The sequence below is a fragment of the Typopeltis vanoorti genome, chromosome 18 (assembly GCF_054136105.1).
Source record: "Typopeltis vanoorti isolate ZY-2024b chromosome 18, IOZ_Tvanoo_1.0, whole genome shotgun sequence".
NCBI classification, from domain to species: Eukaryota; Metazoa; Arthropoda; class Arachnida; order Uropygi; family Thelyphonidae; genus Typopeltis; species Typopeltis vanoorti.
Window position 1 is genome coordinate 50,509,254 of NC_143566.1, and position 11,689 is coordinate 50,520,942.

General features: G+C 35.0%; 1 protein-coding gene across 1 annotated transcript in view; it reads right to left on the bottom strand.

Annotated features, from left to right (window-relative positions):
* Window positions 1-2,140, bottom strand: part of LOC150096662 (oxysterol-binding protein-related protein 11) — a 263,387-nt gene extending 261,247 nt beyond the window's left edge. Inside the window, exon 1 of the mRNA XM_090408675.1 lies at window positions 2,030-2,140. Coding sequence (XP_090264801.1) covers window positions 2,030-2,140 — 111 coding nt within the window. The remainder of the gene's footprint in view (window positions 1-2,029) is intronic.
* Window positions 2,141-11,689: the final 9,549 nt, after the last annotated feature.

Below are 11,689 nucleotides of genomic sequence, written 5' to 3' on the forward strand. Positions count from 1 at the left end.
CTCAACTGATTTCAATTGTCCTCTTATTATAAGCTGATATTTATTTAATTGCCTTCTGGAACAATAACCAAGCAATAACATATTGCACAGTGCATCTTAAAAGTTTGCATCATACTTAAAATGGGACACTTAAATTATATTCATCAAACTTCAACTAAGGACACATAATTGCATAAAACATAGACATGGAATAACATATAAATGTTATTCCATGCATTTTTACAAAGGCAGTACATACACCTTCGTAGTTTTCAAATCACACTTGTGTGCTTACAAGCTGCTGAAAATAAGAACCAACTTCAATGTCCTAGAAGGGCTGCTGTGTTTAACACTAAGTTTCCATGACAGTTATGTGTTTCAGTACATTTCATTAGAATGTTTATTAGCTTAAAAAGCTGACATTAGATAAGTTTTACTGATGTTATCTATCAGATAACATCAGTAAACCTAAAGTAAAAAAGAGGCAGATTTTTTTGTTTATTATTATTATTATTATCCCATGGTATTATTACACCAGATCACAGAGGTCAAATTCATGTATTTTATACAGCACCTTCTCTGGGTTGTTATAAAGTTCACATTTAGAAAGATTCATACAAGTTAGTAAATACAGTGGTGATGGTTCCTCGATGTTACAGATGGGGAAGACATTTTTGCTACTGCTAAACTTGACTGGTCTTGTGTAGCCAGTCTTGAGGCAAGAGATCAAGGTAGTCGCACAGCAGTTAAACTCACTGCTGAATACCAGCGGTGAGTCATGCCCTGGAGAATCATTCTTTTTATTTTCTTTTTGAGTAGTTTTAGAAGGTCCAAAATCTGTGTTATCAATTGATGTTGCAATCATTTTTGCTACTTCATCTGTGGTTTCATTTCCCATTAATCCCACATGGGATGGAATCCACTGGAAAATTATTTTGGAATCCTTATGTAGTTTATATTTTTTGCTATGTCTCTAAATATTTCTTGATGTAGCAGTTCTTAATAGCTTGAAGGAATGCTAAGGAATCTGTGAAAAATATAAATTCCTTTGGGTTTTGTTTATCCAAATGTCACAGTGGTGTGTTAATGGCTATTAATTCTGCATGGTATGAGTTGCATCCTTTTCTAACTGTAATAGGTTAAACTAGTGTACTGGATTTTAATGTCTAATAATTGTCTGATCATAAAATAACAATGCTGACTGTATATTATGTTTGATATACACTGTATTTGAAAATTAACATTACAATACTCTGATAGTGTCATAAATTGGTAGTTCATTCTCTCCATCACTACATCTATCATATTTTTTTACAACTTTGGCATTGCAATCTATTAACTCTCTATGCAAAACATCCATTTCTTACTTATTTGCTCTGCACAACTGTAGTTTTTTCAGGGAAGGACTCTTCTGCTCATTCTTGAAATTATATCCATTTGACAGCTTCCTTTCCCCACTATTATACACATTCCATAATCCAGAGCTTACTGATCCACAAATCTTTTCTAGTTTCACAGTTAAAAAATAAAAAATAAAATAATCAGATGTAAATACCACTGTCCATATGTAGTCTAATCAAACTTTTTTAACTTCTAGCCCTCACCCAATTTGCACTGAAAACTGAAATTTTAACATTCACTCATTCCAAAAACAAAAAAAAAAAATCAATACTACTTTAAATAAATAATTCAGGTATTCAACCCTTTTTTTAAAAAAAAAAACTCTCCAAATGACATTCAGACAACAGACACGAACAGATGATAAATGCAGGGGGCGTTGCCACGATATCCTCTAAACCACATGCACAGACTTCAGAAAGATTGCATACTTAGCACGGCCAAAAAGTAACGTCAATATCCTATGTTCATAAAAACATGTCAATAATATATATGTTCAAGTTCAACTCAGAGATAAATACAATATCGATATGTAAAAATTTCAGTTAACGTTTCGGAGTTGATTATTTATTGTACATTTATCTAATAAACTCAAATTATTACTTGATAAGTAGGTATATTAATAATATCAAAACAAATAGAAAGACGAGACCTTTGCTTTGATCATGACCGAAAACAAATGAGTTTTCTCCTCTTCGGTTAGTTCAGGTACATTATTTACAAGAGTCTCAATGCTATCATCCTTATCCTTCGAATCCGCCATTCTCAACATATTGATAACGCAACGCCATCTTCTATTCTAAATTTTACAAAACAAAAACAATTATTTTTGTTAAAAAGTATATCTAAATATAAAATTCTGTCATAATAGTTCACCAAAAATGTTCGTAGCACTAAACACGATAAAAATTGCAACTTGTTTTTGTTTATGTCTGGAATACGATTTCTCATTATTTTCTATCCGCTGTGAATTATAAAAAAAAAAAAAAATTTAAAAATCAGCTAACGCCTTTTTATTCCCATATACGGGGAGTAGGCGAGGCCATTTAGCCCTATCTAACTTTTGGAGACTGAGTGGGCAGTTCAATCTCCACTGGTACCAATCAGAGATAGATGGCCCAAGGCTATCACTAATTAAGCGGTACTCAGTGAAGAGAGACGGCTCAAATGTGTCGCCATCTCGTGGTCCCTAACCCTAACACAATATATTTAATGTCTGAAATAATGTGGGTTCTACGGTCGATTTTATTGAGTTTACAGGACGAAAAACCCGAGTTTCTGGGAGGAAAAACCTGCTTGCCCGCGCCAGAGATCGACTAACTCGGGAACCGGTCGAAAAAAGGCTTAGAAAAATTTCCTCTAGTCGCCGACTAGACTCGAAACGAAGTCTTCCTTCGTGCGGCGAAGCGCCGTGGTTAGCAAACGCCACATCCACTGAGTATATTTTTATTAACACTAAAGCATCTATGTACAATCAAAATAAATATATATACAACTATTTACAATATATACATTTGTATACATAGAATGCTTATTCTAATTGACATTTTGATTTACATTTCTTGAGGCTACTTCTACTGAGGTTATTTGTATCAACAACAGCAGCTGTGTACATTTAAAAATAAATATATATACAGCTATTTACAATTTGTACATAGGCTGCTAATTCTATTAGGCATTTTCATTTACTCGTTACAATATACTTATGACACCTGTTTTACAATCACTGTTTAAATAAGATACAACATCACATGCTCAATTTCTATTTTCCTTATTGTCCTATTGAACTGCTTGAGCTGTTATTTTTGTTGGTATATGTTACATAGTGATTTCAGTCTATAAGTTCCATTATCAGATCAGTCTATTCTCGTTTATATATATATATATACATACATACACACATACATACATATACATATATACATACATATACACCCACACACACATATACATACATATATATGTTAGCATTGACATTTTCCATATGTACAATTCGTTTTACATATATCTTCATTTTATATCTTTGTTCACATATTTTGGAAGACTATTTTATTAACTTAATTTAAATGCACATCTTATTCTTAAAATACATACATTGCTTATGTTTTTATTTACATTTATATATGCATACATTTTGGTAGTATCTCTATATCTCATGCAGATTTTATTTTTTTGTAGGCACTCTTATTTTTACAAAAGAATGTTAACATTATATTGTTTGCTTAACTTAAGAGGTAAATCTGTAGTTTCTTATATACAAAGTTTTCTGAATTGCAGAATTAGTTACAGGTCTATAAATGGATAATATATCCTATTAACATTTTGGGTTATTATCATGTTATGAACTTATGTTATCTGCATTTCTTACAATTGACATTTCTACCGTCCTTGTGTCTGTATATACAAGAACATATACATATGTCTGGTAGTATATCTTAATCTACATATTTATTACTAGAGTAGTACTGACTTATCTTAAGGAGTAATTTGCTATTTACTTTTTTTTTTTTTTAAACAATTATATATATATATATATATATATATAACATTCTTATCCCTTATATATAGGCGTAGCTATATATTATTATTAATATTTTTATTATTTTTTTAAACTTTTACTTATTTATTGATTTTAATTATTTTATATACATATATACTTTTTTTTTAATTTTTTAATTTTTATTTTATTTTTTTTTATTAGATTTGATATCTTGTTGTCATTATTCCTCTCGTTGTGGCGAATGAGCCTACGTTAACAGCATCTTTGTCTGGGATTATGCTTTTTGTTCAGATAGTGGGTTATCATTATTGTCTACCACTAACTATGGGGTTCCATTATCGGTATAAGTTTTATTTTTCCTTCTTCTTCTCCTTCTTCAATTAGGCCGAGTTTCCTCCATTGCTGTGTTGTTATGCTTTTAGTTTGTGTAGTGTTTATGATAATTTCCTTTAAATAATTGTTAATTTTTGCTAGTATGTCTAGTCTGGTGTCTCTTCCGTGTATTTTGTCACATCTGTGGAACCATATTGCATACATTGTTATTATTATGATTATTAGTTCTGTTTTTTTTTTTTTTCATTTTTTGTTCTTCCAGCCAAAATAATGTGTTTTCAGAGAATGGTTGTGTCTTATGTAGGAATTTCTGTATGGTGTTCCATACTGTGGACGTTTTGCTACAGAACATCATAATATGATATATTGTTTCTGGGTCGGGACAGAAATGACACTTCGCTGGGCCTTGTAGTGGGATTTTTTTTTTGCTACACACCACATTTTTGTGGGGAGACAGGCATGGTGTACTTTATAGAAGAATGTTTTGTATTTTGGTGATATTGGAAGTCGGAAAACTTTGCTAAGCACTGGACTTAGCCTAATTTCTCCTTTTCTTATTTCCCTGTGTTGGGGAGGTGGGAATGTCACTTGGCTTAATGTTTTATATATTTTTCTTGGTTTAATTGTCAGTAAGGTTTCGGTATCTGAGTGTTTCATTATATATGTGTACCCTTCGGCTATTTCTTTGAACATTCTCGTGCTTGGTTTTTTTATATCTGGAAGTGAGCTTATAAACCTATGCGGCAAACACTTTTGTAAGAATGTTGCCGCATAGGCATGATAGGTTTTTGTGTGTGCTCGTGCTGCTGTTATTGCCATGCCGATGAGAGTTTTCAGATGGATGTTTAGCAATGCTAAACCTCCAGCTTCAACTTCATGGAAGAGTGTTGATCTGCGCATGGGTTCATACTGAGAGCCCCAGATGTATTTAGCGCATAGCCTGTGTATTTTTTCGGCCCACCTTCCGTGATACGGGGTGTTGTGTATCTTGTACCACAGGCGAGATGTTAGGTAGATGTTGCAAACCCGGGCTCTTCCTCTGACGGACAGCTGTCTATGGCGCATTGCATTAATTTTTTTCTTTATGCCGTCATGGAGTTCTTTCCACTGTTCTTCGTGTGATTCTGAGCTTCCGATGTTGATGCCCAGAACTGGTATGTAATTATTCACCTGTATTCCTGAAGGAATCCTTGGTTGGTTTTCCCACACAGGCTCTGCTGTGAATTATGTATCTATTAATTATAAATTCCCATAATTACTTCAGAAATTCCGCATTCTATATCAGACACCTCCTGATTTAAATACATTCACTCTCTCAGCGTTCACAACGCTTTCAGGCAATGCATTCCAAATGCTTACAACACCCCAGGCAAAAAATCTACCCTCACTCCCTTCCTCATGCCTAGAACACGGTTGGCCATGGATAATATCTTTTTCTCTTCCTGTCTACATCTATTTTAAAGAAACATTATCATCCACATTAATCCAGTATGCTCAGTTCGAAGTGGGATTTTCACTACACAGCGATAAGACGCCGGAAAAATGGCCTAGATTCGATTCTAGTCGCCGATTAGAGAAACTTTTAAGTCTTTCTTCGACCGGTTCCCAAATCAGTCGACCTCTCGCAAAGGCATGCAGGATTTTTCTACCTGAAACTCAGGTTTTTCGTCCCATAAACTCAAGAAATTTGACTGTAGAATCCACACTATTTCAGACAATAAATATAATGTTAGGATTAGCGATCTCGAGATGGAGAACTTGTCAGCCGTCTCTTCACTGGATGCCTTTTATAATTAATGATATTCTGATTAGTTACCCGTGGAGATTGAACTACAGTCTTTAAAAGTTACATAAAGCTAAAATAGCCTCATCTACTCCCTACATTGGAATAATAGATATTATTTTTATATATAATAGATATTATTTATTATTATTATAACTTACTCCATGGGGTCTTTAGACTTATTGAATTATGCCCTAAATATCATACCAAGCACTGTCCAACATTTACTCAGTAATAGGCTGATCATATTTCATTGAGACAAAAATGGACATTGAGACAGCATAAACGGGACAGGAGTTATGTAATATTCTGTATTCATGGAAGACGATAAAAAAGTGCTATTACATAAACATATTGAGCTTATCATTATTCTTCAGTGACAGAATCCATACAAAAAATTTAGGTAGACATAGAGGAGGACTGTAATCACCACGATCATGCCATGAATATTTCTTCAATGAAGTGATATTACACAGCAAATTTCGGTCTTTCAACACCTTATCATAAAACTTCTCACATCCATGACACAATTTTGTCTTACAACTAACATAGCACTCATTGTCTCAACATATTACAAAAGTCTTAAAGTCTAGGCGTTTTTCGCTGATTTCAGAAAAATTCTGTATCCATCTATCAGATACAGGAATGTTTTCTTTATTTCATGTATCCAAATGCCTCACAATTATACATTTTATGAGGGTTCACTGATTGAATACTCGAGTTTCTACTGTTTCTGTGCGTGTATGAGTTCCTCGTTCAGGCCATCCTGTATTTCTTTCCATTCAGCTTTTCTAGTTTAATGAATTTGAATTCTTTCTAGAGATCGCCATTAAAACTACAGTTTCGCCTCTTTGACATTGCAAGAACAGACTTAAAGCTTTAAAAAATAAGACTTAAAACTTTTTAAAAAATGAAATTTAAACCACCGGCATTGAATAATAAAGCCACCGGTTACCATACAGGCAAACCAAAAACTAATGCTACAGCAGAACAGACGCCACGTCTGAGACGCACAACTGTTGCCAACATGTAGTTTTTTTTTTCTCAGAATAAATCACTGCAGATATCGATATTTAGTATCGAACAATGCGACTCCATGGTTATACAAATAAATCTTATCATGATATTGATATACGATTAGAGTTCTAAAAAATCAGAATCAGCTAACGCCTTTTTATTCCCGTATACGGGGAGTAGGCGAGGCCATTTAGCCCTATCTAACTTTTGGAGACTGAGTGGGCAGTTCAATCTCCACTGGTACCAATCAGAGATAGATGGCCCAAGGCTATCACTAATTAAGCGGTACTCAGTGAAGAGAGACGGTTCAAATGTGCCTCCATCTCGTGGTCCCTAACCCTAACACAATATATTTAATGTCTGAAATAATGTGGGTTCTACGGTCGATTTTATTGAGTTTACAGGACGAAAAACCCGAGTTTCCGGGAGGAAAAACCTGCTTGCCCGTGCCAGAGATCGACTAACTCGGGAACCGGTCGAAAAAAGGCTTAGAAAAATTTCCTCTAGTCGCCGACTAGACTCGAAACCAAGTCTTCCTTCGTGCGGCCAAGCGCCGTGGTTGGCAAACGCCACATCCACTGTCGACACAGTGGATGTGGCGTTTGTTATAGCGTATCTTAGTATATTTTGGCATAGTGCTTTGTGTATTAGTGTTTTTAGGCGTATGGGAACTATGTCTTTTAACCTGTAGAGTTTGCCACTTATTGGTCGGAGTTTGTTGTGTAGATGGTTTATGTGGCTATTCCAGTTCATATCTGCATCGAAGTAAATTCCAAGGTATCGTATTGTTTCAACCTGAGTGATTGTAGTGGTTTTGCTGTTCTGTGTGTTTTGTATGTTGGAAAGTGAATGTTGGATGGTTATATAATTGTTATCAACTGGTCTAGTCAGTGGATTTCTGAATATCATTAATTTTGTCTTTTCTGAGTTTAGGTGTATGGAGTTTTTCGTGAGCCAGTCTATGATCAGATTTATGTCATGTTGCATATTTGTTTGGGCTATGCTTGCGTTATTATGGATGGATATTATTGCTGTATCGTCTGCGTATTGGAATATCTTACCTTTGCGTGGTAGCTGATTAATATCGTGCGTGTAATGTTGAATAGAGTTGAGGAGAGTACAGCTCCCTGTGGTACTCCACAGGTTACTGGTAGCTCTCTGCTTCGGTTTGATCCGATACGTGTGATATGCTTTCTATTTTGAAGGTAGTTTGTAAACCCCCCTGTGAAGAGGCCCGTCTATTCCAACATGCCTCAGCTTTTCTAACAAGGTTTGATGTGTAAGTGTATCGAATGCTTTAGTTAGATCAATAAAGACTACCATGGCAATTTTGTTTTTGTCTAAGGTGGTATTAATTACGTCTGTAAAGTCTTCCAAGAGAGATGTTGTTCCTTATTTTTCTGAAAACCATATTGTGTTTTGGGGATAATATGAAAGATCTCTGTGTATGCTTTGAGTTTCTTCAGTATGATCCGCTCCATAATTTGATTGATAATTGGTAATGTTGCTATGGGTCTGTAATTACTGATTAAATTTCTTTTTCCATGTTTGTATATGGGTGTGATTATGGCTGACTTTAGCATACTTAGTATCTGTCCTGTTTTAAATATTTTATTTATTAGTTTTAGTAAGATAGGACTTAAACTAGTTGCATGTTGCTTTATATCTTTAGGTCTGATACCACCTATTCCTGGGCCTTTGTTTGGTTTGATTTATTGCAGAGAGAAGTTCTGCTTCTTTTATGGTTGGGAACCATAATGTCTGTTTTGATTGTGGTCCAAGTGGAGTGTCTTGTTTTGTGATTGGGGGAATATATCTGTGTAGTTCTTGGATGGAGTCTGCAAAGTATTTGGTTAAAGTCATTTGCTAGTTGTTGGATAGGTTTTGCATCTTTCATGAAGCTGTGTTTTATGGTTTCGGAGGCGGTGGTATTGGGAACTAAATCTAGCATCTCATTGATCAGATGCCAGGTTTGTTTCATGTTGTTTTGTGCAGAGGTTAGTTTGTCTCTGTAGTAGCTTCTTTTTGCATTTCTGATTTGTGTTGTAAGGCGATTCCTTGTTATCTTATATTCAGTTTTTAAAGCTGTATTATTTGGATATTGCTTTAATTCTTTCCACAAAGCGTCCTTCCTGTGTATTTCTAGAATTAAGTTTTGTGTTATCTAAGGATTTTGTGTTGTTTTTGAACGAATTCGGATTTCCTTTGTAGCTTTCTTATATATTTCCTCCAGTGTGAGTTTAATGTTGTAGTATAAGATATCTGCTGAATCTGATGTCAGGTGTTCCAAGTGTGTTTTTCTTATTTCATGGTTGACTATTTCTTCGTCTATTATTGTTTTCTGTCGCTTTTCTTCTGTGGGACATTGCAGGGATATTGTCTCGGTGTGCAGGTTTAGAGCGGTGAAGTAATGGTTTGCTACTTTGCACTTTATGACTGATGGAGTGTAACTATTTGGTGGTGCTCGGACGTTTATATGATCTAGACAGGAGGCAGTGTTAGTATTTCCGAATATTTCTTCTCTAGTGCATGATGTTATTGTTGGTATTAGATTATACATTGATAGTGTGTATAGGTATTGTACAGTGTTGTTCTGGTTTTCGTTTGCAATATTTATGTTTATGTCACCAATTATCATTAGGTGTTCGGTTGAGCATATTTCTTGGCTTGAAAGCCAGCAATTGAGTTCGTTCAAGAATTTTATCATGTTTTGGTTTGGTGGCCTGTAAATAGCATTTAGTATTATGGGATGCTGTGTGTTAGTGGTATTAGTGATTTCGAGGCAAAGGGTTTCAGCATGCTCAAACTGATTGGCCGTTTCTTTTGCTATTAATTTTTGTTTGATAAATATTAATATTCCACCCCCTCTTTTTGTTTGGCGGCATGATCTATGTTGTTGGAAGCCTGGAATTTGGAAAGCAGTCGCTTCGTCATTAGTTACAGATACTTCTGTAAGAACCAACATATCAATAATATCAGTGTAATTCCTCAGATAAGCCTGTAACAATAACCAATGTGTTCGGATGCTTCTGATGTTAATGTTAATATGCAAGATTGAGAGACTTCTCGCTTGTACTGTGTTTTGTTTCCATGCATCAAGCGATTCGAAAGTACAATTACTGATGTATTCTGGTGTAATTACACCTATCTGATGGTTCACATTCAATTTTGTTGTGTTGAGATCTTCTTATTGAACTAAGTTGGAGTCTTTTTGTTTCACTCTGGCAACCTGTCTATATCTTCCGAACTCTTTATTTGTATAGACTTTGAAGTCTGTGTCTTTCTCAAGAATATTTTGCCGTCTTTGATCCATAAAAATTTATAATTTTTTTCTGTTTTTTCTTTTCTTGCTTGGTACAAAAGGTTCTGATTGAAAAGTGTTAAATACTCAGATAGAAAGATTGGCGTATTGTCTTGCGATGCATTTAAATCCTTGACTACTGGTTTTTTCAGTCTGCTGGCTTTTATGAGATTGTTTCTTGTAGCCTTGCTTGTCAGACGAAGTATGACTGGTGTAGGTGTGGCGAGCCTTGTTTTCTGTTCTTCCTGGGAAACCGATTTATGGTTTGAATATCATTATGCTCTAGGGGGGGGGGGGGTCAATTGCATGGCCTAACTTTAAAACTACGTCTCTGAGATTTTCTGTGGATTCGGTTTCTGGAAGACCATTTATGACAAGGTCTTCTTTATGTTGTTGTTGGTTTAAAACTTCGTATTGCAGTTTCAGGGAATTAAATTCTTGACGGAGTTCCGATGTGTCTCTTATCAATTTGTGCTGCCTGTCAGTTAATGCGTTAATGCTGGGTTTAACGTCTTTTACCGTTTGTAAGACTTCTTCGACTTTTGAATTATTAAATTTAACAAACTCTTCATATTCGCTAATTTTTTTGTTATTTCTTTATTCTGTTTATCAAATAATTCTTGGACCAGATCTACCAAGATGGCTTTTATATTTTCTAAACCTTTTTCTAGCAATAAATTTACGGAATTCAAATTATAAGACGCACCGGTATTTTGTTGTCGTCCGATTCTGTCTCCGGTGTAATCAGTTGTGCCGTGGGTGGCGGCGTTTCTTTGTTCTCTCTACAGTTTAGGCACTTCCATTCTTCTCGTTTGGCATTGGATTTACGTTGCCAAGTTGTTTCTGAAAGTCCGGAACATGTAAAGTGAAGATTCCCATGGCATTTCCTGCAGGTTATATGGCTTCCGTCGGACGGTAATTCCTCCAGGCACTTGTTGCACTTCATGACTCACCTTTCTTCCTTTGGACAGCTGCAAAGATAGCGACGTCCTTTGTTCTATACTCGTTAGCAACCGCGGTGTACGCTTCAATTTTTAGCACACTCAGATTTTGGATTCCACTTGGTCGATTTCGATGAATTATATGTCACTGTCTTCAGCGTGATAAGTAGAGTTACTTTATAACACTTTTAAATTAAAAAACAGAAGTTAGCACTACATTAAAACTATAAAAACGGGACCAGCGATACGACCATGCAACCACTCGTATGCCTACACAGCGCCCTCTCCCTTATAATAATAATAATAATAATAATAATAATAATTATAATAATAATAACAGTGGTTGGAAAAAGTGTAAACAAGGGTGTTCAGTTTATTGAAATATCAGTACCAGCAGATAGTCGGTTTGACGACAAAGAAACTGAAAAAATTACAAA